The sequence below is a fragment of the Rhinolophus ferrumequinum genome, chromosome 18, assembly GCF_004115265.2.
Source record: "Rhinolophus ferrumequinum isolate MPI-CBG mRhiFer1 chromosome 18, mRhiFer1_v1.p, whole genome shotgun sequence".
In the NCBI taxonomy this organism is placed as follows: domain Eukaryota; kingdom Metazoa; phylum Chordata; class Mammalia; order Chiroptera; family Rhinolophidae; genus Rhinolophus; species Rhinolophus ferrumequinum.
Window position 1 is genome coordinate 49,571,537 of NC_046301.1, and position 24,618 is coordinate 49,596,154.

Below are 24,618 nucleotides of genomic sequence, written 5' to 3' on the forward strand. Positions count from 1 at the left end.
TGGTGATGATCCATCAGCTTTTTCCCCAGGATGCAGTAACCAATAGAAATTTTATGTTTTCTTTGGGGTTGATGTGGTTGGGTGTTGGCTAGTGGAAGAGCCAGTGAGTCTGAGCCCCTAGTGGGTAGCACCACTGGCTGGAGTGGGTAGAGATTGGGACTCAGGTGACCTGGAGTTCAGGGTTCCTTTGTCTGTGTTGCCCAAGGAGGTAGGAGCATAGAGGGAGGGAATCCTTGGCTGCTAGGACTGGGAGAAAAGAAGAGATGAGAGTAAGACCCAGCATTTTCAGGAATCTCCTTGGCAGTGTCTGAGCTCTGTGGGTCCCCAAAGTGAGGGTGATGGAGGTTGACCTCTGGTGGGGCCTCCTGTGACCTGTCAGCTCCAGTCTCCCTAGAACTTGAGGAACTGACCTTCAATTGTCTGGAAAATGGAGAGGATGATAGGACCTTCCTCCAAGACCTGCCTTAAGATTCCATGAGATGAAGCACGTACATCCCGGAGCATGGTGCGCGGCACCGAGGTCACTGTGTTATTCGTGTTATTGGTACCCACCCACTTCGTTTTGGTTTCTTCAGGAGCTGACCCTAGATCAAGGATTTGAGTTCAAGTGCTTTATCTGGGACATAATCACAGAAAACGCCAGTAAGAAAGAAGGAAATGAACCCTAAAGAACTGAAAACAAGGACTCAAACAAATACTTGTCCACGTGGGTTCATAGCAGTACATTTCTCAATAGGTAAAAGGTGGAAACATCCGAGATGTTCATCAACAGATGAATGGATAAACAAATTGTGATATATGCTTACAATGGAATGTCACTCAGCAGAATAAATGAAGCGCTGACACACACTACAATATGGATGAACCTTGAAAACATGATGCTGAGTGAGAGAAGCCAGACACAAAAGGTCACACAGTGTGTGAGTCCATTGATATGAAATGTCCAGAGCAGGCAAATCCATAGAGACAGAAAGCAGATCAGTGGTTGCCAGGGGGTGAAGGTACGGGGGATGGGGAGCGACTGCTCGTGAGGACGGGGTCTCCTTTTGGGGTGATGAAAACATTTTGGAACTGGATAGAGGTGATGGTTGCACAACACTCTGAATGTGCTAGATGCCACTGAATCGTGCACTTTGAAATAGTTCATTCTAGGTCGGGTGAATCCCACCGTATTTTAGAAAAGAAGAGGAAGAAGGAGAAGAAGGAGGAGAAGGAAGAGGAAGATGGGGAAGGCAGGCATCTAGTAGAAACATTTTCTATTGTGGGCAGCTGGCGTTGACCCCGCTGGTAGCACATGTGAAACCCACACCTCAGGGTCATTGCATGGGAGGGGAGAAGGCGCTGGAGTATTTATCCAGTAATGCACATCAGTCATTGATGAGAGCTGCTTTCGGGGCGGGTGTGTCTTAATTTTCCAGCACTCTGGCCAACCGTGCGTGGGCAGAGAAGTCGGGAGGGATGTCCTGCAAAGTCAAGGCTGAGGGCCTATGGTGGGGCACTGGTGCATCTATCTGGCCAGCTGGCTGGAGGTCACTGCTGGGGGCAGGAGAGGTATGTATGCTTGGCATCTGGGATTTCCAGGTATTGAGCTCCTACTGTGTGCCAGGCATACAATGCCTGACTCCTGTATGTACGTCACACATGTGGCTGGAGGGTGGTTCCTGCCTGCACTGACTCGCATCCCGTGTGTCTCCTCAGGATGCTGCCCTTCACAGAACACCTGCTGCTCCTCCTGGGACTGGAGAAGACTGCCTTCCGCCTGTATGCGGGCTCTGCGCTCCTCCTCTCCCTGCTCTTGGTTCTCTTCCGCCTGCTTCTGCAGTTCCTGAGGCTCTGCTGGCGCTTCTACGTCATCTGCCGCCGGCTGCGCTGCTTCCCTCAGCCGCCCCGGCGCAACTGGCTGTTGGGCCACCTGGGCATGGTGTGTGTAGGGGGCCAGTGGGCTGGGCGGGGCAGAGCTCGGCGGGTCCCAGGTAATCAGTGAGGATGATGGACTTCTGGCTTCTCGCATCTCCCCAAGAACAGGGTTGGAGCCATGAACAGACCCACTTTACAGGATATGAGTGAGACTGAGGCTGGGGGGTGGGGGTGGGGGTGGGAAGCAGTTTACCCACGGTCACACAGCTGGGATGAGGCAGAGCTGACTCCAAAGTTTTCTCTGTAATTCCAGGCTATTGCTGTACCTTTCATATGATATATCCTATCACATAATAAGACATGATATATTCAGAATACAGGTACCTGTGAAGTTCATCAGGTTCTAGGACACTGGTGGCGGATGAGGGCGGCACAGATTTGGTAGCTCCATCCCCAACCCCAACATGGTTCCACCTCTCTCCCTCTTTAATGCTGTGGTCCCAGGTCAGGACCCCGTTCCTTGCATTTCATTTCTTATTTCACATGTACGTGCCAAGTATTATTCTAGGCGGTTTATAAGTGTTAACTCATTCAGTCCTCTTGACAATCCTAGGAGGTAGGTCCCACGACTACCCTTATTTTCCCACCTCAGAATACTGAGGCTCAGAGAGCTTAAGTAACTGGCCCTAGGTCACACAGCGCTTAAGTGGCAGAGCCAGGGTTCAAACCCAGCTGTATGGCTCCAGCACTCTTAGCTCTCTTCCCTCGGCTGCCTCTAGTTTCTGAATGAAAAAGGCTGGACTTTCCTAAAAGGGTGTCAGAGGACAGGGGATAGAAAGCCAGACTCCCAAGGGCACTGAGCCCCTATACTGAATGTGGAGGTGGATTTAGAGAAGTAGTTCAGGGCAGCAGCCATCAGTGTGGACCTGATGCCTGGATCTACCATCTGCTGCCTCTGTGATCCTGAGCAAGCTCCTTCACCTCCTGTGACTCAGTTTCCCCATCCGTAATGCAGGGACTGTAATTGTTCCTAATAACCTCATGGGATTGTTTTGACAATTCCTGCAGTCATGTCCAGGGCAGGCTTGGCAGTAAGTCTGCTACACAATGGTGGATACATGTGCTCAGCTCCTGAGTCCTGCAGGGACAGGAAGTATCAAGTGATTCTAGAAATATTTTAGATATTGTTTGGATGGAGTCTCCGAAGAAGGATGCGTGTCCAGTCAATAGTGCAAAGAACATTTATTTTATTCAGTTTTTGGAACAATCCCTCTGGGACCAGCACTCACTAACTTTTGCTTGTTTGTGCCTGAATCTCCTCCCTCTTTTCCATCTTCCCACTCCTGCTCAGGCCTTATCCTCCCCTGTTGCACCATGGCCCGGCCTCTTCCCTGGGCTCCTGCCTGCAGTCTCACCTCTCTAGTCCATCCCTCATCCTGGCCCCAGAAAGATTCTTGAATCCTCCCCTACTCACACACGCTCCATGGCTCCCTACCACTGTCTGGGGAAAGTCTCAGCGCCTCAGCTGGTGTTCAAGCTTCTTTCATTTCTGACCCCCAGACTCCTCACGGTTCCACCATTCCCCTCTAGTTCCATGGAATTACTTCCAGTTCCCGTAACAAAGCTCTGAGTCCCGACCATGGTCTTTGCTGAAATTGTGCCCTCTGCCCAGAATACCCTTCTCTGTTAGACAAACTTTTACACATGTTTCGTGCCCCATCTCCAGTGCCCTTACTCCAGGAAGCCCTTTGGTTTGGATGTGGTCCTAGAGGTAGTAGCTAGGTCCAGGTGACCTGGGCAATTGGCAGGGCTGGTTCTGCAGTCTCACCTTGACCCCATGGACTCAGCCACCTCCTGGGGCCACAAGACCTGGGTGCGGCCATGGTCTCCCTTGGGTCTGGACAGGCTCAGGGCTGAGACTGATAGAGAAGGAGGCATAGGATCCAGACAGGAGTCATTTGTTCATGTATTCATTCTCTCATTCGACAATCGCTGGGCCCCACCACTGGCCAGGCACTGGGTTAGGCCCCTTCATACCTGAGCTCTTCTTTAATTTTCACAGTATGTGAATTAGGGATGGATCTGCCCTATATTATAGATTTGATCTTTGGGGCTGAGAGATCACACGGTGGTTGAGGTCACACGGTGGTTGAGGGTGGATTTGAACTCAGATCTGTCTGACATTGAGCCTGAGGTGCTTCTGCCTCATAGAGCATGTTGGTTAAGAGCAGGCATTTTGGAGCTGGGTGGCCTGTGTTCAAACCCTGGCTCTGCCATGATGACAGATGGTGCCAGTGCCTGCCCATATGCTCTGGGCCCATTGCTGGGTGTAATGACCTGACCTCTGGCTACCAGTACCTGTGTTCTAGGGCTTTCTCTAGTAGCTAGAGCCCATGCTGCCTGTATGTACTGTGAGCTTGAGAGTGAAAGCGCCAGGAGCGCTTAGCCAGTGACTACGGGACTCTGTGAGCTGGTGTAGAAACAGCACAGCCCCCCACCCTTGGGTGGGTTGACTGTGAGATATGTGTCTTCCAGAGGTCCCCAGTGGCACTGAGCCCCGGTTACCCATGGTGATAACCTTCTTGACAACTCACTCTTTACTGGCTGCCTTCCCTCCCTGTCTCACTTCCCCACTCGCTTACCCATGTTTTTTGGGATCACCCCTACAAATAAGCTACTTGCCCTAGAACCCTTGTCTCAGGACCTGCTTCTGGTGAGCCCAAACCAGGATAGTCACTTAGTCATCTATAACTTCAGACAAAGTAAAATGGGGAAATAGAAGCAACTCTGTCCTGGGGTTCTTGTGTGGGTTGAACACACAAATCTAAGAAAAATGCCTAGAGCAGCGCCAGACACTACAAGCACACGCATATGTTAAATCTGACAATACTAGTGATATCTTATTACGAACAGAGCCAGTACTCGATAAATGCCAGCCATTATCATTATTGTGTGTACTGTTCCTGTTTTTATTTTTTGAACATCAGCTCTGTGTCAGGGCCCGTGCTGGGGTTCTTGCTTTTTATTATGTCAGGAATCCTCTCAGCTGCCCTCAGATGGAGAGTTGATTCTTCCCCACTTTTCAGATGAGGAAGGCTCAGTGAGGTACAGCCAACTATCTGCAGTCATACAGCCCTTCTCAGCTTGTTTTGAGGGCGAGGGAGGTGGCAGGAGGGAAAGGCTAGGGGAAGATGGGGCTGGATATCTCCTCACTATCCTTCCCTACCATCCCCCGCAGTATCTTCCCAATGAAACGGGCCTCCAAGATGAGAAGAAGGTGCTGGACAGCATGCACCATGTGGTCCTGGTGTGGGTTGGACCTGTCCTGCCACTGTTGGTTCTGGTACACCCCGACTACATCAAGCCCTTGATGGGTGCCTCAGGTACGTGGGCTGGGTCTCTCAGTGATGGGTAAACCCTCAACTTCCAGAGCCCACCAGGTGTCTAGGCCGGGCTTCTTCCAGAAGAAGGGCTATTTGAGTAGGGCTTTGAAGGATGAATAGGAGTTCACCAAAGCAGAAACGACAATACAGAGAGTAGGAACAGCATGGGAAAAGGTATGACAATGTCTAAGAGTCCCAGGAAATTTAAGAGGATTCCCATCCTCTGGGAAATCAGAACCAAACATGTTCAGATAAGCAATTGTTTGCCCAAGATTTTTTAATTGGTTGTTACTCAGTTCTAATGGCACTCTCATCATTTGGGTTCTGACACTCCCACTCTGACTATCTCAACCTGCAGCCTGCTCTCCTCACCTGGGCTGACCTGGACTGGCAGAGAGGGAGATGTAGAAGAATTGCTTCTTCCTTCTGCAATCCACACCTATCCCAAGGCGTAGGACTCCCAAGTACTCTTGGCAAGCTCTTGCTCAGCCATCAACATGCAGCTCCAATGACCCTTCCTCCAGGAAGTCTTCCCTGACTCTCCAGCAGACCATAGCCTGCTCTTCTGGACTTTCCCATTCTCAGTCCTAACCTTTTCGGGCTGAGTGTGCCTGTGTCCAGCTATATCTTTTTCATAATTGGGGCTCTGGATCCTCATTGTGGCATTGCATGTAGCTGGGCACCTCAGAAAGCATCATGGGACATTTGAGAGAGGAGGAATGGGAAAAGAACTCCAGGAATTTTAGGATGTCTGGCCTCGGCTTGGGCCTCCTCAAACACACACGTGTAGACTGCCTTCGAGGCTGCCACCCAGGAGCCATGAAAGGGTAAGGGGCTGCTGTACTTCCCTCCTCCAGCTATGCCCTCCCCATGCCTCTTCATTTCCATTATTGCATTTATGAGGGCGTGATCATCTCCATTGCACAAAGGGGAAAACCTAGACCTTGGTAGAGGTGACTCTTCCAAAGAATGGACACCAAGTTGTAGGAAGAACTGTGGAAAGAAGCCTGGGCCACGACTTGGGTGGGCTCGGTTCCAATCCTGGCTGGAGCACATACTTGCTGTGTGATCCAGCAATTCATCTAGCCTCTCAGGGCCTCAGTTTCTGATCTGTAAAATGGGGCCATTGTGAAGACTCAGTAATATAATGTAGGTAGTGCTAATAAGGGTTTCTTCTCTTCCGACTACGTAATATAGTTTTTTCTTTCTCTCCCCTCCTCTTCCTTCTCCCTCCCCACCTCCTCTTACCCTCTGCTCGTCAGACCATCAGTTTCTTGATTACCATCCTGCATGGTTTTGAGACTCCAAGTAGATCAGAAGTTGAGCCCCCAGCATGGGCTTGGCACTTAGTAGATCTCAAGCCTCTTCCTCTCCCCTCCCCTCCCTCAGAACTTGCAGGATTTCCACTGCCTCCCTCACCAGAAGAACAGGATGGAGGACGCCAGGTTGGGGAAGGTGGGGCTGTGAGTCAGGCGAGGCCTGGCCCCGGGTCCCCCTGCCCCTCGGTGCCTGCCCACTTGGGATGGGAAAGGCCTGACCCCAAGTCTCAGACTCCATCTCCCTCTGGGGGGCATTGCTGTTCTGAGCTTAAACCCACACAGCTTATGGGCCCTGAGTAAGGCATGGGTCCCCTTAGAACCTCTGTTTCTTCCTCTGCTAATGGGCATTTGGGATAGAGAGCATTAATGGGAGAAAGTAGGTAAAAATGCTTTACAGAGGACAAAGCATGACATATAGGCATATAATTATAGGTTGGTTTTATACATTTATGTTTTTATTGAGATGAAATTCACATAACATATAATTAATCATTTTAAAGAGTACAATTTTAGAGTATATGATAATTAGTGTCTTGACAATGTGTGCAAACATTGGCTCTCTGTAGTTTCAATTTTCTTTTCATGACCCCATAAATCACCCTGTACCCATTAAGGAATCACTTGCCATTCCCCACTCTCCTCATCTCCTGGTAAATACTAATGCAATTTGTGTCTCTATGGATTTGCCTATTCTGAATATATCATAGGAAAGGAATTATACAAAATGTGGTCTTTCGTGACTGGCTTCTTTCACTCAGCATAATGTTTTTGAGGTTCATCCACGTTGTAGCAGTTATCAGGATTTCATTCCTCTTATAAGGCTGAGTAATATTCCATTGTATAGATGGACCACAATTTGTTCATCCGTTGATGAACATTTGGATTGTTTCTGCCTTTTGGCTGTTGTAAGTAATGCTGGTATGACCATGCATATATAAGTTTTGGTATGGACATGTATTTTTAATTTCTCTTGGGTCGATTACCTCAGAGTATTTACTGAAAAAATTGTGGGATCATATGGTAATTCTACGTTTAACTTTTAAGGAACATCCAGGTTATTTTCCACAGAAGCTATGCATTTCTCTTTTTACTAATAGGGGCCTGCTGTGAGCTGGGAGGGGAGACCCAGATATTCATCTCACAAGTTCTTGACACCAATGACCAACAATTATAATTATAGTAATAAAAATAGCCAACAGTTGGTTAGTTATTCATTTACATGCACAGATATTGAATGAGTACTTTCTATGTGCCAGGAACTTATGAGCCCGTTGAGTTATTGTAGGGGTGCCATTAGGCAGGCAGGATTGTTCTATTTCCCCTTTGGCAGATGAGTACATGGAGAGGCACAGTAGTAACATGTCCAAGTTTACACCAGCTAGTTAGTGGTAAGGCTGGGATTTGAACCCAGACCTGGCCAGACCAGAGGCCAAGCTCTCAACCATAGCGATATGCAGCTTCCTGCTGCACACTGTGTGGGGGCTTTTTTAAAAAATATGACTTCCTCTAGGGTAGACGTTACTATTCCCTTTTTACTGGAGGAGAAACTGATGGAAGAGGCAGCCTGGACACAAACTAGCATTGAGTGGTCAAGGTTGGAGTGGAGGAGGGACCCAGGGATAGGAAAGCAAGGGTTCAATTGGGGGAGGGTTTGGGGAAGGCTTCCTGGAGGAGGCATTGGTGAAGCTGGGCTTTGAACAATGCATAGAAGTTTGCCAGATGAGTAGGTGGAGGGTCCTACTACTGCAAAGGGGCAGATATGTGAAAGTGTCAGGGGAGTTCAGGTGACTTGGGGTACTGGAGTGAAGGTGATGTGTGGGGAGAAGTAGGAAATAATACAGGAGCAGGACTCAGAGCACCTGTGTGCAAAATGAATGAGCATCTGTTTATCCTGGGGGTGACAGGGAGCCATGGGAGGTGTTTGAGCAAGACCACCATTGGACAGGTCTCTGTCAGAAAGACTTCTGGGGGGTCCTAGCCTGGAGTCCAGGGTCCAGAGAGGAGAAGAACGACTAGACATACACTTTCCTCTGCAATGTTTCCTCTTCTAGAAAGCCTGCCTTGACTTCCAGCAGCCTTTTCTCTGTGCCTCCCGTCTTTCCTGGCACACTTCCTACTTCTTGATAATCGCATGGCATGCCTCCGCTCCCCTTTCTCACCCCACCCCAAGCTTCTTGGGGTGTGGACATGAGCCATGTCTCTCCCCAGCATTGTCCAGTCTGGGTTGGGTACAGAAAGGTGGCAGAAGAGGTGTGTGTTGAATGGGAGAGTGAGTGGACAGATGCCTGTGTGTGTGATTGGCCAATTCCTGGGGAGTGTGTGTGTAGGCGGCTGAGTCACATTTCAGGTACAAGTGACATCACTTGAATTTCAGGTATTTCCTTCCTGGGCACCTGCCCCACTCTGTCCCAAATTTGTTCAGCATGTATAAAGGAAATCCACCCACTCATTCACTCACTCATGTATCCATCCGTCCGTCCATCCATCCATCCGTCCATCCATCCATCCATCCATCCATCCACTCATTCATTCCTTGGTTCATTCATTCATATAATAAAAATGTAATGAGCACCAATATATCAGTGTTTGACACGGTCCCTCCCCTCAAAGTTCTCATAACTAGATGGATACAATCCAGAGTGGTTGGTGGGAGTGGGTATGGCATAAAAGCAGAGACTAGAAGGATGAGAAAAGAGTATTTTAGGCAGAGAGGGCACCTAGTGGAACGACTCAGAGCAGAGAGAGAACACAGCTTTTCCAAGGAGCTGAGAAAAGTTGAGTGACATTAGAACATTGAGTGTGTGTGTGTGTGTGTGTGTGTGTTTGACGGGGGGATAGAGATGTTTTGAGAAAGGTCTGGACTGGGGTAGATCATTCAGGACTTTGAAAGCAGGCTGAGCAGCTGGTACAGGAAAGGATATGGTCAGATCTAAAATCAGATAAGATCCCTGTGGGGCCAGGGTGCAGGCTAGACTGGAGAGGGCAAGGCTGTTGGCTGGGAGCACAGGAAGCATAATTCAGATGGCCTGAGTTGGCAGAAAAGATGGGATGGATTAAGATGAAGGCCATTCTGGATGAAAAGGACAGCCTAGGCAAAGGTTTAGAAGTGAGGGACAGCATGTGGGGTTATTTGGTGTACGATGAAGGATGAGGTGGGAGAGGCACAAAGAGACCAGATGGGACAGGGATTTTGGTGCTAACCTGAACTTGAACTTTTTTTACCAGGGCGATAGGGAGCCCTGGGAGGTGTTTGAACAGGGGAGCCTCACGTTCAGATTAGCAAGTTATAAGGCTATTTTCGGGGCAGGTGTTAGGATGGCCTAGAGGCGAGGTGGGAGGTCAGAGCTCAGACAGGAGCCCCAAGGCGGTCATAAGCAGAGGTCAAGGGTCAGGACTCCATTTTGAGTCATCATAATCTCATCTCTCTCCACAGCTGCCATTGCCCCCAAGGATGACCTTTTCTATGGCTTTCTGAAACCTTGGCTGGGTGAGTGCAGGACTGGGTAAGCTGGGGCTGGAGTTTCAGAGAAGAGGGGGCAGGGCATGGGTTTCTTGGAGTGTTTCAGAGTAATGGGAGAGTCTCCTAACCCTAGTCTTTTGGACCCAGGAGATGGGCTGCTGCTCAGCAAAGGTGACAAGTGGAGCCGGCACCGCCGCCTGCTGACACCGGCCTTTCACTTTGACATCCTGAAGCCCTACATGAAGATATTCAACCAGTGCACCAACATCATGCATGTGAGTCCCAAGATTTCATGGGAAGAAAGTGTCCTGGGAGTAAGAGTGGTTCAGGCTCCAACTCATGGGAGAGCCATGTGATGTCACGAAGCCTCACTTCCTTTGTTTATACATTGGGCTTGTAGTGAGCATGCAGCTAGGTCACTGTCAGCCAGGCTTTAAGTCTGCGGTCTCTGTGCCCATTTGCTGTCTCTCTCTTCCAGGCTAAATGGCGGCGCCTGGTGGAGGGCTCAATGGTCTCCCTTGACATGTTTGAGCATGTCAGCCTCATGACCCTGGACAGTCTTCAGAAATGTGTCTTCAGCTACAATAGCAACTGCCAGGAGTGAGTGTGGCCTCCCTGGGGAAGATAAAACCAGGTGCTTCAGAGGCAAGGTGGTAGGAGGAGAAAGGTGATGCTAGGCACCTTTGGGTTGCTGACGCTCTGCCACTGACAAGCTGTGTGGTTCTGGGAAACTTATATCACCTCTCTGAGCCTTTTATCTTCTTTAAAAAAAATGGAATCCCAATTCCTTCCCCATAGTCATGGTGTTAGAATTAAATGAGATAATGTGAGTCAATGGCTTTGCACATAGTAGGTGCTCAGTAAATGCTAGTTTCTCTCATTCCTCCATGAAGACTATGTGGTCTTTGGAAAGGATCCCCCCACTTTCTGAACCTCCATTTTCTTGTTTGATGACAATCCTTGACTCTTGGAGAGATGCTTTAAGGATAAAATGATGTATCACTGCCCTGACACATAGTAGATGCTCAGTGAGTATTTGTTGAAAGAATAAAATAACCATTGCCCTGGTTCACTCCCTCATTCATTCATTCATTCATCAAATATTCCCTGTGTACCTACTATGTGACGGGCACTTTGCTAGCTACTGGGAATATGGTGGGGCAACAGGTGAAATCCCAGTTCTTGGAGCTTATAGTCTCAGTGGGGATATAAAGAATAAGGAACATAATGAATGTCAAGTTTTTAGTACATAGTAGGTTCTCAATAACAAGCTGCTGACTTTGTTACTCTGGGCCTCGTAGGGGTATGTTTTAGTTAGGTAAGGTGGAGATGGCCTTAGTTATTAATTAATCCAAGAAATATTTACTGAGTGCCTACTATGTGCTGGTCCTGGAGTAGGCACTGTGAATATAGTGGTGAATAAAAACAGTTCTGGAACTCACATGTTGGTGGGAAGAAAGGCAGTAACCATGAACAAATAAGTAAACAAAAAAATAACAGACTGTGATAAATGTGAGAAAACAACAAGCACACTTCAGGACCAAGGACAGATCCTTGCAATCCTGCCCTAGTGATTTTTAGTAGTTGTTTTAATTACAGCTTTACTGAGATGTAATTCACATATCATACAATTCACCCATTGAAAATCTACAATCCAGTGGTTTCTAGTATATTCACAGAGTTGGCTGACCACCACATACAATTTTAGAATATTTTCACGAGAAAGAAACCCTGTACATTTTAGCACTTATTCCCTATCAACCACTTCTCCTCCAGGTCTAGGCAATCACTAATCTTCCTTCCATGTCTATAGATCTGTCTCATGGAAATTTCATAGATGGAATTATGCAGACTTTTGTTTCTGGTTTCTTTTACTCAGCATAATGTTTACAGATTCATCCATGATGTAGCATGTATCAATAATTCATTTTTCAAATTGCTGAGTAATATTCCATTTATCATATAATACCACATTTTGTTATCCAGTCATCTGCTGATGGACATTGGGTTGTTTCCACTTTTTGGCTATTATGAATAATGCTGCTATAAACATTAATGTGCAAGTTTTTGTGTGTATATATATTTTTAATTTTCTTGGGTATATACCCAGGAGTGGAATTACTTGTTTATATAATTCTATGTTTAACCTTCTGAGGAACTGCCAGATTTTTCCCGTAGTGGTTGCACCATTTTATGTCCCCACCAGCAGTATGTGAGGGCTCTAATTTCTCCACACCCTCACCAGCACTTGTGATTATCTATCCTTTTAATTAGAGTCATCCCACTCAGGGTGAACTGGTATCTCACTGTGGTTTTGATTTGCATTTTCCTAATGGCTAATGATGTTGAGCATCTTTTCATGTGCTTATTGGCCATTTGTATATCTTCTTTGGAGAAATGTCTATTTATATCCTTTCCCCATTTTTAACTTGGGTTGTCTTTTTATCATTGAGTTTTAAGAGTTCTTTATATAGTTTAGATACAAGTTCCCCATCAGACATATGATTTGCAAATATTTTCTCCTACTCTATGGGTTGTAGCCATTTAGTTTTAGTGATGTTACATCTATTTGGAAGTTCTCATCCCTCTTCAGGCCTGTTTGAAAATGTACACAGATTTTGATTTTCTTCAGGTATGGTGAGGCCAACAGATCAGGAGATGATTTCCAGTGAAAAGACAGTTTGTTACTTACAGTTGTCAAGATGAGGGTGCATGCCACACCACACCAAGCCACCAGGAGAAAGCATAGCAAAAGCCTTTTGGGGGGGATTTCTGCAGGAAGAAATGGGAAATGCAGGGTATGCAGGCTTAGGGTTGCCTAGTTTGAATAATTTCAGTAGGTTCTGGGTCATCAGAGTGCCCCTAGTTGTCCAGTACCTGGCCCTGGGGTGAGTAAGGCAGGGGAATAGTGGCTCAGCCAGATAAAGTTTGGAGTAGGGGATCTAGACTGGTTGGTTTGTAAAAGAAAGGCAAGAATAGGCTACTCCTGGGAGAAGCAGTGTCTCTCTAGTCAGCGAGGCCCCAGGTGGCAGAGCATCAAGAATACAAAGACAGAGAGAGAGAGAGAGAGAGAGAGAGAGAGAGAGAGAGAGAGAGACAGAGAGAGAGAGAGAGAGAGACAGAGAGAGAGGAAGGAAGGAAGGAAGGAAGGAAGGAAGGAAGGAAGGAAGGAAAGAAGGAAGGAAGGAAGGAAGAAAGAGAAAATATAGTTAATTCAGGGCCTCTCTTTGTTGCCTACTCACTGGGAGAGGACGCTTGTCTTAGGGGATGGCCTATGCTCATAGCCCTTCTCCCTGCAGGAAGATGAGTGATTACATCTCAGCCATCATCGAGCTGAGTGCGCTGGTGGTTCGACGCCAGTATCGCCTGCACCACTACCTCGACTTCATCTACTACCTCACAGCAGATGGGCGGCGTTTCCGGCAGGCCTGTGACACTGTGCACTCCTTCACCACGGAAGTCATCCAGGAGCGGCGGAAGGTGCTAAACCAGCAGGGGGCTGAGGCCTGGATGAAGTCCAAGCAGGGCAAGACCTTGGATTTCATTGATGTATTGCTCCTGGCCAAGGTGAGGCTGTGCCCCGGAGGGTGGGGCCCTGCCAAGGATGGCCTCCTCAGGAGTTGCACCAACTGCTTAAAATAATAAATGTCCAAAGTGATATAGACCTAGGATACAGGCAGATGTAAACACATAAGACTTGCTGTATCCACTAGCTAGGGCTGCTGTAACAAAGTGCCCCACACTAGTTGGCTTACACAACAGAAATTTATCTTCTCAGTTCTGATGGTTAGAAGTCTGAGATCAAGGTGTCAGCAGGGTTGGTTTCTTCTGAAGCCTCTCTCCTTGGCTTATAGATGGCTGTCTTCCCTTGTATCTTTACATGGTTTTCCTTCTGTGCATGTCTATGTTGTAATCTCCTCTTACAGTAAGAACTCCAGTAATATTGGATTAAGGCCCACTTAATGACCCCTTTGTAACTTAATTACCAATGCAAAAGTCCTATCTCTAAATACACTCATTCTGAGGTCCTGGGGGTTACAACTTCAACATATGAGTTCAGGAAGTGGGGTTGGGGAAGAGACACAATTCAGCCCACAACACTTACAAAGATGAAATACATGACCTTGAAGATATGTGACTCTTGCAGAGTCACCTATTTGTGGTACTTCTGTAGAATTTTTGAGCAGCATCTGGGCTCTGGATTCAGACAGTCCTGGATTCCAGTTCTGACTCTGCCCCTTCACGGATGCTTGACCTTAGTCATCTGACGCTTCCCTCTGAGCCTCATTTTCCTCATTTACGACATGATGATCATGTGACCTGATCACAAAATTGTTGTTGGGCGTCAGGCAGCATGCTTGGTGCTAGGAGCTATTCAAGAAACACGAACTCCCTTCTTCCCCTCTTACCATCCTTCCCTGTTACCATCTTTCTTAGACAAGTTGAATACATCCATGTGCCTGAAATCCTTTCCCCTACAGCTTAGCTTAAGAGAGAGAGGGGGGAATCTTTGACTTTGGAGGGTCCCTAAGCATGCAGAGGGTGGGATGAAGTGGGCTGAGCATTGTCTACTGCCTATTCCAGGATGAAGATGGGAAGGAACTGACAGATGAGGACATCCGAGCTGAGGCGGACACTTTCATGTTTGAGGGTGAATATGTGGCGCGAGGCTGGGGAAGGATGGAGATGTGCTCACTGTCTGAAGATAGCATCTCCACTATCTTCAGGAAGCCTCGATTTGAGCTCCTCATCTGTCTGCAGGTCATGATACAACGTCCAGTGGGCTCTCGTGGGTGCTGTTCAACTTGGCCAAATACCCGGAGTACCAGGAGAAGTGCCGGGAAGAGATCCTGGAAGTCATGAAAGGCCGCGAGCTGGAGGAGCTGGAGTGGTCAGTCTGGGGTCATGGGGATGGTGAGGGCAGGTTAAATCTAGAGCCTTGGGTGTGAATCTTGCTGCTCTACCACTTATTAACTTTCTGACCTCAGATAAGTTACTTAAGTGTCTTGAATTTCAATTTCTTCAACTGTAAAACGGGACAATAATGTATCTGCCTACCTCATAATGCAGTTCTTAGGAGTGTCTTAGTCAGCAATCATTGCAGTATGTTCCATAACAAACAGCCCCCAAACTCAAGGGTTTGCAGTAAGCATTTATTTTATTTCTTGCTCTTGTCTACATATTACTCTTGTTACTACTGGGCACTGCTGAGTTGAGTGGTGTTGCTTCCAAACTGAGGTTTGGGTTCAGCTCTGTTCCACATGTCTTCTCATTCTCCTTGAACCAGCAACTACCCTGGGCATGGCCATCTCAAGGTAGACTCCAGAAGCACAAAGAACCACACAACTTAAAACCTCTGCTTGCATCAGAATATTCCATTAGCTAAAGCAAGTCACATGACCAAGCCCAGTGGGGTGGAACATATACTCCACCCATCTAAGTGGAAGGCACTGTAGAATCACAGGGCAGAGGGCATAGGTGTAAAATTCGAATAAAGAGGAAGTGAAGAATCAGGAATAATAATCTGATTGACTTCAGATGTGTGCCGTGTAGAGCATATTCTGGATGATGCAAAGAAAAGAGCATTAAGTAGCATTGAACATTGAGAAAGTATTTCAATGTCAACCTTTTGGATTATGAACTCAGGGAGAAACTCTCAGTTGGGTGCTATTGGATCTTCAGCACCTTGCTAATCTTCCTTTTTAACAAAGGGAGAAGATGCCCCAGGTTCTGAGAAGTGGGCAGAAGATAGTGTCTAGCCAAAACTTAATAATTCTCTCTGCTGGTTTCCCAGTGGTGCTTATGTCTATGACACTTTTATTCCAGGCATGCTGTTTGCCTTTTAAGGTAGCAACATAAACCTTTTTTTTTTTAAGAGAACCTGTTCTTGTAAAGAAAACGATCTAGATCATGAACCAAGAGTTATAATAATTAATTCAATTTTGGGCCCTAAAGTCCAAAGGAAATAAATATATATATCTAAGGAGAGGATTTATGATATTTTTTTTAATGCTGAAATTGATCCATGCAAGCTGGTGAACTGCTGTTACCCGGGCCCTCCTAGTTGTCCTGGCACCTCCTCCAACGCCCCCTGATTTCTACATGATTCATCAGTTAAAGGGTTCATGCCACCCATCTCTCCCCCCGCCCCAGAAGCCTGTTAGCACTGCTCTAATTGGCTGGGGGTCAGATGCTGAGAGTTACTAGTGTGTGCAGGGCACAACTGCAAATGCCAGAAGCTGGGGACAAGTCTGAGATTCTGGACTGATTTCCTGTGTGGTTGGTCCTGAGCGTGTGTGTGTCTTGCTGTGGCCTGGCCCTGAATCATCCCCCTGTTCCATGCTCCCCAGGGAGGACCTGACCCAGCTGCCCTTCACCACAATGTGCATCAAGGAAAGCCTACGCCAGTTCCCACCTGTAACCCTGGTCTCCCGTCGCTGCACAGAGGACATTAAGCTCCCAGATGGGCGCATCATCCCCAAAGGTACCCTGGGTGCTCCCTGCTGCCTGGCTGCTCTTTTGCCCATGGGGGCCTGGTCATGCCTGCCCCAGGTATACCACCCCTGTGGATGGGGCAGCTCTCAGTGTGGCTGTTGCTTCTGGGGTGATGAGGGAGACCAAGCTATGTAGTGGGGGACAGAGAGGTGGGTAAGTCTGGATGAAAAGTGGGTGTGGCAGGGTGGGCCCTGTAAAGGTGCAGGTAGTGGAGGGTCGGTTTCATTCAGTTGCCAGATGTATCCTGGAGACCCAATCCTGTCCTGGGCGATGCCGGGTATCTGGAGAGGCCTCACTCCTGGGGCCAGGCTGGGGAGACACAGCAGGCACAGACATTCCCAGACACATGGGATCAGGGATGGGCTAAAGGGAGAAACAAGAGCTGGAGAAGCCCAAAAGAAGGAGTAATGGCTCTGTCTGGGGCAGAATGCAGGGAGGGCTGCTTGGAAGAGGGAACGTGGGAGGTTCGAAGTGAAAGAGAGCAGTACCTCAGGGTGAAGATAGTGAAAAGTCTTCAATGCCAGATTGAGGCACTTGAATTTGATCCTCAGGGCAGTAGAGAGCCAAGGGAGCCATGAGCTTGGGAGGAGCAATGTCAGATATGCAAGTGAGAAAGATCCCTGTGTAGCCAGCCGGGCAGCCAGAAAGGTAATGAGGAGCTCTTGGGGAGAGGTAGGCAGCAGAATTTTTCAGGGAAGGATGGGTAAGAAAGGGTGGCAGATGGCTCATGGAATGCCATGGCTCCAGGGGAAGCCAGGAGTGGGGAGGTCTGCAGAGGAGGCCCTGGCTCCCCTCTGCCCCAATGACCCCACCCCTCCCTACAGGAATCATCTGCCTGGTCAGCATCTACGGGACCCACCACAACCCCACAGTGTGGCCTGACTCCAAGGTGAGCTCCTCCTTTTCCTCAGCTTCTTCCTCAGAAGCAGCAGTCCTGGGGCATTGGGGCCTCCCCTCCCCTGCTTCCCAGGAAGCCAGACGGCAGGGCTAGAGGCAGGGCTTGAGCACGCTTCCCTCATTTATTCACTCACTCACTGTGAATTCAGTAGATCCAGAAATATTTATTGAGCACCTACTGTGTGCCAGACCCTGTACTGGCACCCAGGACAGAGGAAGATATTGTCTTCGTCCTCACGGAGCTCACGGTGAAGTGAAAAGGAAGAAAAGCAAAAATAATTTGAATTGGGGTATTGATAAATAAAACTGGAGTGGGGTGGGGGAGAGAGAGGGGCACGTTAGCTCACATGGTGAGGAAGTCTTGCGGAGGCCTGAAAAGTGTGAAGAGCAGGGAGAAATGTGTTCCAGAGTTAACAGCAAGTCCAAAGGCCCTGGGGTGGGAATGAGCCTGTGTGCCTGAACAGCAAAAGGAGGTGGTGTGGCTGGATTGTAGTGTGATTCTCCCTGTCCAGCTGGGCTGCTCCTCAGAGGCTGAGGGAGGGGCCAAGCTGATATGGGTGGGCCAGTCCCAAGACTGATCCAGCCTGCTCCTGCTTAGGTGTACAACCCCTATCGTTTTGACCTGGACAATCCACAGCAGCGCTCCCCGCTGGCCTTCGTGCCCTTCTCTGCAGGACCCAGGTAATTCTTTTATTTCCCCCAGTCCACGCCAAGCGTAGGAGGAATACCAAGGCCAGTGGAAGGTCAGGGATCTGTCTGTCAGGGGCAGAGACCACATCCCACCCAGGTGTCCGGTCCAGCGACCTGGCACTCTTGTCTTCAGTGCATCCGGTAGCCCCTAAATCAGATCTGCGATAGCATCTCTGGGTATTAAGCACACCTACTGTGTGCCAGGCCCTGAGATGCGGGAAGAGGAGGCTCAGAAAGGGAGATCATTTACCCAGTTTCCAGTACCCCGCTTACACAGTTGTCCTTCCCCAGAAACTGCATCGGACAAAGCTTCGCCATGGCGGAGATGCGCGTGGTCGTGGCGCTGACGCTGCTGCGCTTCCGCCTGAGTGTGGACAGAACGCGCAAGGTGCGGCGGAAGCCGGAGCTCATCCTGCGCACGGAGAACGGCATTTGGCTCAACGTGGAGCCGCTGCCTCCGCGGGCCTGAGTGCAGGCGCGCCCCTGCGGAGCCGGGGGTCCAAGCCCCGCCCAGAGGCCGAGGCCCCGCCCCGAGAGACTAGGCTCCGCCCCCAAAGTACTGAGGACATAGGTCCCTCGAAGTTCAGGCTCCTCCACTGAGCAGCTTGTAGGTGCAGGCCACGCCTCTCAAGGCCGGGCCCCGCCTCCTGAGGGTTTGATCCCGCCCCCTGAGTGTTCATTCCTGCCCTCTTCGTTGAGGAACCAGGTTAGGCCACGCCCCCTCTGGCTCAGACTCCGCCCCAAGCATTCCACGGATTCAGGTCTTCAGGCCTCACCCACCGAGTCTTCTCAGGACCTAAAACCAGACATCGAAGGCGTCCGGATTGAAGCTCCGCTCCCCTCGGATCCCGAATCGGTTCTAAACGGAGGATTTGGGAGCTGGAGTCCGAGGTCAGAGACTTGAACGTGTACATCACCTTCCTGAGACCCCCAGTTCAGATGGGCAAACTTCTCAGGCATCAGGATACACCCCAGGGCTGGGCTGTTTGCTTTTGTTGTTGTTTTGTAAACTCAGACCACCCCTCGCAAGCCCCTTCCTTCCTCCGTTGCTCAAAGGCCCTTTGCTAAGTGTTCTGATTTTGGTAGAATAAAAGCAAGGGATACAGACCTCTTCCACCATCCAACCCTCTAGCCGGACCAGATCCTGACACCTGGAGCCCAGCAAGGAAATGAAGGGCTCTGGACAGTTGGGAGGCGGCTGAGGGCAGCTGTGGGCTAGGAGGCTGGAAAGCCATTTGTCCTCAGACATAAACTCAGAGTTTTTGTGTATTCACTTATTTTATCAACAGACTACATATTGATTGTCTGCTGGCACTGGATCAGGGAGCACAGCTAGCCTGATTCCTGCCTTTTGGGGAGCATATGTTGAACAAATAATTCTACGTAACAGTGTTTCCTGAAACCTGTGACAAGTGCTGCAAGGGAGAGGTCCTTGGTGCTGGGTGAGCATAAGAGTGGGTGTACGTGGCTCAGGGAGACCTTCTCTGACGCTGAGTGGGGAGTAGAGTTTGAGTGGTAATGAGGGAGAGAAGATCATTCCAGGCAGAAGGAACAGCATCTGCCAATGTCTCGAGGTGAGGGGGAGCATGGTGTGCTTGAGGAATGCACAAGGGGCCAGGGTGGCTGGATCCGGGGAGTGGGGGCAGAATGGCGGAAGGGTAGGTAGGCATGAGCCAGCAGCGTGGGAACTGTGGGCCGCATCACAGTTCAGGCCTTATGCTGAGAGCAATAGGGAGCTATAGAGAGTATGTGAGCAGGGACAGCACTGGTCGTGAGGTGGCAGGGAGGTGGCTTGGAGGGAGGGCTGGGGGGCTGGGAACACGGGCCTTGCAGGAGCCACCGGCTCTTGCCGACGCTGTTTCTCCCACACCTTGGGCCCGACGGAGGGTCTCCCACGGCGCATCATTCCCCAAACATTGCACTAGCTTTCCTCTTCCCCGCCCCCACGCCTCGGTGCGACACTGTCATCGCCAGCAAAAATAACTTGGCCTCGGGAGGCGACATATATAGAGGTTCAAACCTCGGCTCTGCTCCTTCCTAACAGTGACCTTGGCACGTGACTGCCCCTCTCTGCACCTCGGTTCTCCCCTGCCATGTGAATTTTACAGGAGCATCATGCTTGTAATACACATTGGCTTTCCGCTAGGGTCTTGTTGATGGATGAATGGGGAGGAGGGGAGGCGTGGGGTCCGTGGGGCCCAGGGCTGGACTGCACCTGCGTTTGATTCATAAGACAGAGCTGTCACTGGCAGCTGTGGGGCCTCCTTCCTCTTCTGAGCGTATCGGAGGCTCCCTCTGCTGGAAAGTTCAGGGACGACAGGCTCTAAAGAGTCAGGTCTCCATTCAGAGTGTGTGTGTGTGTGTGTGTGTGTGTGTGTGTGTGTGTGTGTGTGTGTGTGTGTGTGTGTGTGTGTGTGTGTGACTGTGTGTGGATGGGTGTGTTGGGAGGAGAGGAAGGGAGAACTCCACTCACTGAACGACTGTAACTGGCCACATCAGGCTGTGCTCTTGCTCAAGGCAGAAGCCACTGTCCAGACCTCAGCCTTGCAGCAGGCAGGACATTACAGAGAAATAATGTCCTTGCCAGCAGCCCTGATTAATGAGAGTGAGTGCATGTTCTCTGCTCTCCCCCAGAGGTCCCCAGGGGGACTGAGTGCCAGGTGCCCGCAGTGGGAACTTCCTTGCGAAAGCATTCTTTCCCTGCTGCCCTCTCTTCCCTGTCTTACTTCCCCATGCCCAAATAGCATTTCCTGGGATCATTTCCCAAAGAAACAACTTGCAGTTCAATTCTTGTCTCAGAATAAAGTATTTGCACTTGAATCCTTATATCAGAGTCTACTTTCGAGGAATACACACTAAGACACACACATAGTCTCGTTCCTCCAATCCCCACAGGCCTATTATTATGCCCCTTTTCCTGAAGAGAAATGTGAGGCTCAGAGAGGGCAAGTTACTTGCCCAAGGGCACACAGATGGAAAGTGGCAAAGCTGGGCTTTGACCCTGGGGCATCTGACCGCAAGCCCAGTGCTTTCTCCCTTTTGGGTGTCTCCTCTTTGTTAAGGGCTGAGGGAATGAGTATCACTCATAGCCAGTAAGGTCCCTGAAGTATACACCACAGGGTCCTAACGCTCATGGCTGGTCCTGTGTCTTCATTCTGTCATGAAATAAGAGATATAATGGCAAACAAATGCTTGGTGTCGACTGTGTGTCAGAATGTTGTCAGCACTTTATGCATTTATCTCCTCTCTCCAAATATTCTTTGGACTTGATGTAAAAAAAAACAAAAGTTACAAATGTGGAAATTTAGAAGGGAAATCCTTCCACTTCTGCTCCCTAGCCCCACCCCCAGCCCAGCAGTTTGGTTTGATTTTATTCCAGTTTTTAAAAATTGCATATATGAATATTTTTCAATGTATATACAAATATTTATGCACACATAACCATTTTTTTGAGGACTCCAAACATGTTGGGAAACATAATCTGTTCCAGTTAGCAAACTGCCAGGAAGTTTAGTAGCCTCAATTGACAAACTTTAGTTTCCTCATGAATTTACAATTTGGCGGGGCTCAGCTGGGACAGCTTTCTCCACTCTACATGACATCAGCTGGGGCAGCTCATCTGCAGCTGGAAGATCCACTTCCAAAATAATTCACTCTCATGGCTGGCAATTTAGTGCTGGATATTGGCTGAGGTCCTCAGTTCCTGTCAACCTAGGGACTCAGCGTGGGGTTGCCTGGGCTTCCTCTTCACATGGCAGCTGCGTCCAGGAGGGTGTATTCCAAGGGTCCTAGAAGGAAGCTGCGAGCCTTTTATGCTCTAGACTTGAAGTTCCCGAAGTCACTGAGGACAGCTCAGATTGAAGGAGAGAGGAGTTAGATTCACCTCTGTATCAGTCAGGGTTCTCCAGGGAAACAGACCAATAGCATCTGTCTATCTGTCTGCCTACCTATTAGGTTGGTGCAAAAGTAATTGCAGTTTTTGCAATTATTTTTAAGCTTTTAAACCGTAATTACTTTTGCACCAACCTAATACATATCTATCATCTGTCTATTCGTTCACTCATTTATCTATCTGTCATCTACCTACATCTATCTATCTATATCTATTTATATCTAGCTAGCTATAATCTATATTTATTAACCATCTATATATACATATATATTTTTCTTAAGGTTTATGTATGATATATATAAATCTTAAAATATACAATTTATATTTTAAGATTTCTATGCTTATCTTAAGGTATATATTTTTCTTTAGTATATATATATATATATATATATATATATATATATATATTAAAGGGGGCTGGCAGTTGACACTATGGGGAGGAGAGGGGACAAATGACTTCTTTGTATGACACCACAGTTCCCAAAGTTCCCTTCGCCAAGTCTCCCTTCGGTGGCTTGAGGTGGTGGTCAGGTTAGTTTTTTCGTTTGTTTGTTTTTTTAAGTGTGTTTTTCCAGGACCCATCAGCTCCAAGTCAAGTAGTTGTTTCAATCTGGCTGTGGAGGGTGCAGCTCACAGTGGCCCATGTAGGGATTGAACCAGCAACCTTGTTGTTAAGAGCACCGGGCTCTGACCAACTGAGCTACCCGGCCGCCCCCTGGTCGGGTTAGTTTTTGTGAACAGTCATCACCCAATAAACAGAGAGAGAGAGAAACAGTAGATGTGTTCATGACCCATCACCACATGACACAGAGCCTCCAAACTTAGTGGCTTGAAACAACGACCATTTTATTTTCTCCTATGATTCTGCATGTCAACTGGGCTCAGCTGGATGGTTCTTCTGTACCACGTAATGCCACCCCACCCCGCCTGGGGCAGTCATTTAGAGGCTCACCTGGGCTGGACCACCCAATGGCTCTCTCATATGGCTGGCAGTTGACACTGGCTCTTGGCAGGGAACTCAGTTGGGGCTGTTGATCAGAATTTAAATAAGTGGGGACTTTCCAGGTGGCCGGGGCTTCCTCACAGCATGGTGACTGGGTTCAGAGGGGTGTAAGTTGTCAGCCCTCCTCAAGACCATCACTGGCATGGCACCACCTGAACGACATATGATTGGTTAAGCAGCCCCCAGCCAGTCCAGATTCAGGGAGAAGGGACAGAAACTTCTCTTATTGGGGACAATGGCAAAAATTTTGCAGTTATCACCTAGGTGAATCTGGGTTAGAGCCTGAGATTCTGCATCTCCAAGATGCGGCACGTGATGTCCAGGTCTGAGGACCACATTTTGAGCAGCCGATTCTTAGAGCTCATGGCTACAAAGTCCCTTTCTTCCCTACATAGTTCATGAGCACTCACTATGTGCCAGGATTCCCTTTCTTCTGTGCTGTCATGTTGAATGACTTTGCTGTGTGGCTGGTGTGAGTTACTGTACCTCTCTGGACTTTGTTTCTTGTTTTTTTTTCCGCCTACTACTCCCCAGATCTATGTAGCCAGCCCTGTTGCCTCTCACCTTCCCTGCCCCTGCCCCTGGCTTTTCTCCGGGTGGACCTGTCAGCAGGTGGATCCAGCCCAGCATAGGAGGAGGAGGCTCTAGGGCAGTGCACCCCAAATTGCCAAGGACACCAGGAACAGCCACCTGAAGCTGGATCATGTAGGACTAGAAGGACTGAGGGGTGAGAGTTTGCGCATTTCTTCAACATTCTACTATTAATTGCAGGAGGAAAGCGTCCCAATCCTTTCACTCAGTAGCTCCATTTTTCAAATTCCCCCTCATCTTGGAGCCTGACCATGGACAGACCTCATAAGGGCTGAGACCCCCACTCAGGGAAATTTGGGACAGGAACTGGGTAAGATCGGCCCCTTCTCAGGCCTTCATCCAACATCCCCTTTTCCAGATGGAAGACAGCCCGGAGGGGGTTGGCACATCCAAGAGTCAGAGCAAGGGCAAGGCAGAACTTACTCAAGGTCTCCCAGCTCTGTCGTCCTCTGTCTGGACCCCTCAGACTTACCTCCCACATCCCTAGGTGCCCTCTTCCCTCTAGGCCCTTCCTCCCCTGAATCTGATGAGGGAATCCCCAGCCAGGCTGGTTTGTTTGTTTCTGTTCCCAGCAGGCAGTTGTCAGCCTAGGCCCTGGGTGGCCTGGAAGCAGGACTTGAACTCCTGCCAGACTGTGAACCCCGAAGGCCAGAGGCTTTTTGTCTTCTCTGAGTTTCATATGCAAAACTCTGAGCGGATTCTGGGCACCAGTGTGAGAGGAGCCTGTGAGATGTTTGGGACAAGGCTCACCTGGCAACTAAACCATCAAGCTTTTACCTGCCACAGTATGGCCTTAGAACGCTAGGGGAGACAGTACACTTGGGGACCCAGAGTCCCCTGTGCCTATTCTCAACTTGCCCTCACCCCACATCAGAGGTGCTAAGTCCTGAAGATCCACTGCCCACATCGTGTGACCTTGAAAAGCTTCCTCTCTGGCCCCAGCTGGCTCTGGCTTCAAGTTTTGTGCAACTGCCAGCGGGGAGGAAGCAGCCTCCCATTCGGGGATTGGCTAAATCAGCCAAGCCCAGCCT

General features: G+C 49.0%; 1 protein-coding gene across 1 annotated transcript in view; it reads left to right on the forward strand.

Moving 5' to 3' along the window:
• The window catches only part of LOC117038124 (cytochrome P450 4F22), a 28,666-nt gene extending 9,457 nt beyond the window's left edge, over window positions 1-19,209 (forward strand). Inside the window, exons 2-13 of the mRNA XM_033134790.1 lie at window positions 1,699-1,921; window positions 5,096-5,240; window positions 9,993-10,046; window positions 10,167-10,294; window positions 10,498-10,619; window positions 13,319-13,586; window positions 14,604-14,670; window positions 14,781-14,910; window positions 16,370-16,503; window positions 17,339-17,403; window positions 18,010-18,092; window positions 18,393-19,209. Of these exons, the coding sequence (XP_032990681.1) occupies window positions 1,700-1,921; window positions 5,096-5,240; window positions 9,993-10,046; window positions 10,167-10,294; window positions 10,498-10,619; window positions 13,319-13,586; window positions 14,604-14,670; window positions 14,781-14,910; window positions 16,370-16,503; window positions 17,339-17,403; window positions 18,010-18,092; window positions 18,393-18,570 (1,596 nt within the window). The 5' untranslated portion in view covers window position 1,699 and the 3' untranslated portion in view covers window positions 18,571-19,209. The remainder of the gene's footprint in view (window positions 1-1,698; window positions 1,922-5,095; window positions 5,241-9,992; window positions 10,047-10,166; window positions 10,295-10,497; window positions 10,620-13,318; window positions 13,587-14,603; window positions 14,671-14,780; window positions 14,911-16,369; window positions 16,504-17,338; window positions 17,404-18,009; window positions 18,093-18,392) is intronic.
• Window positions 19,210-24,618: the final 5,409 nt, after the last annotated feature.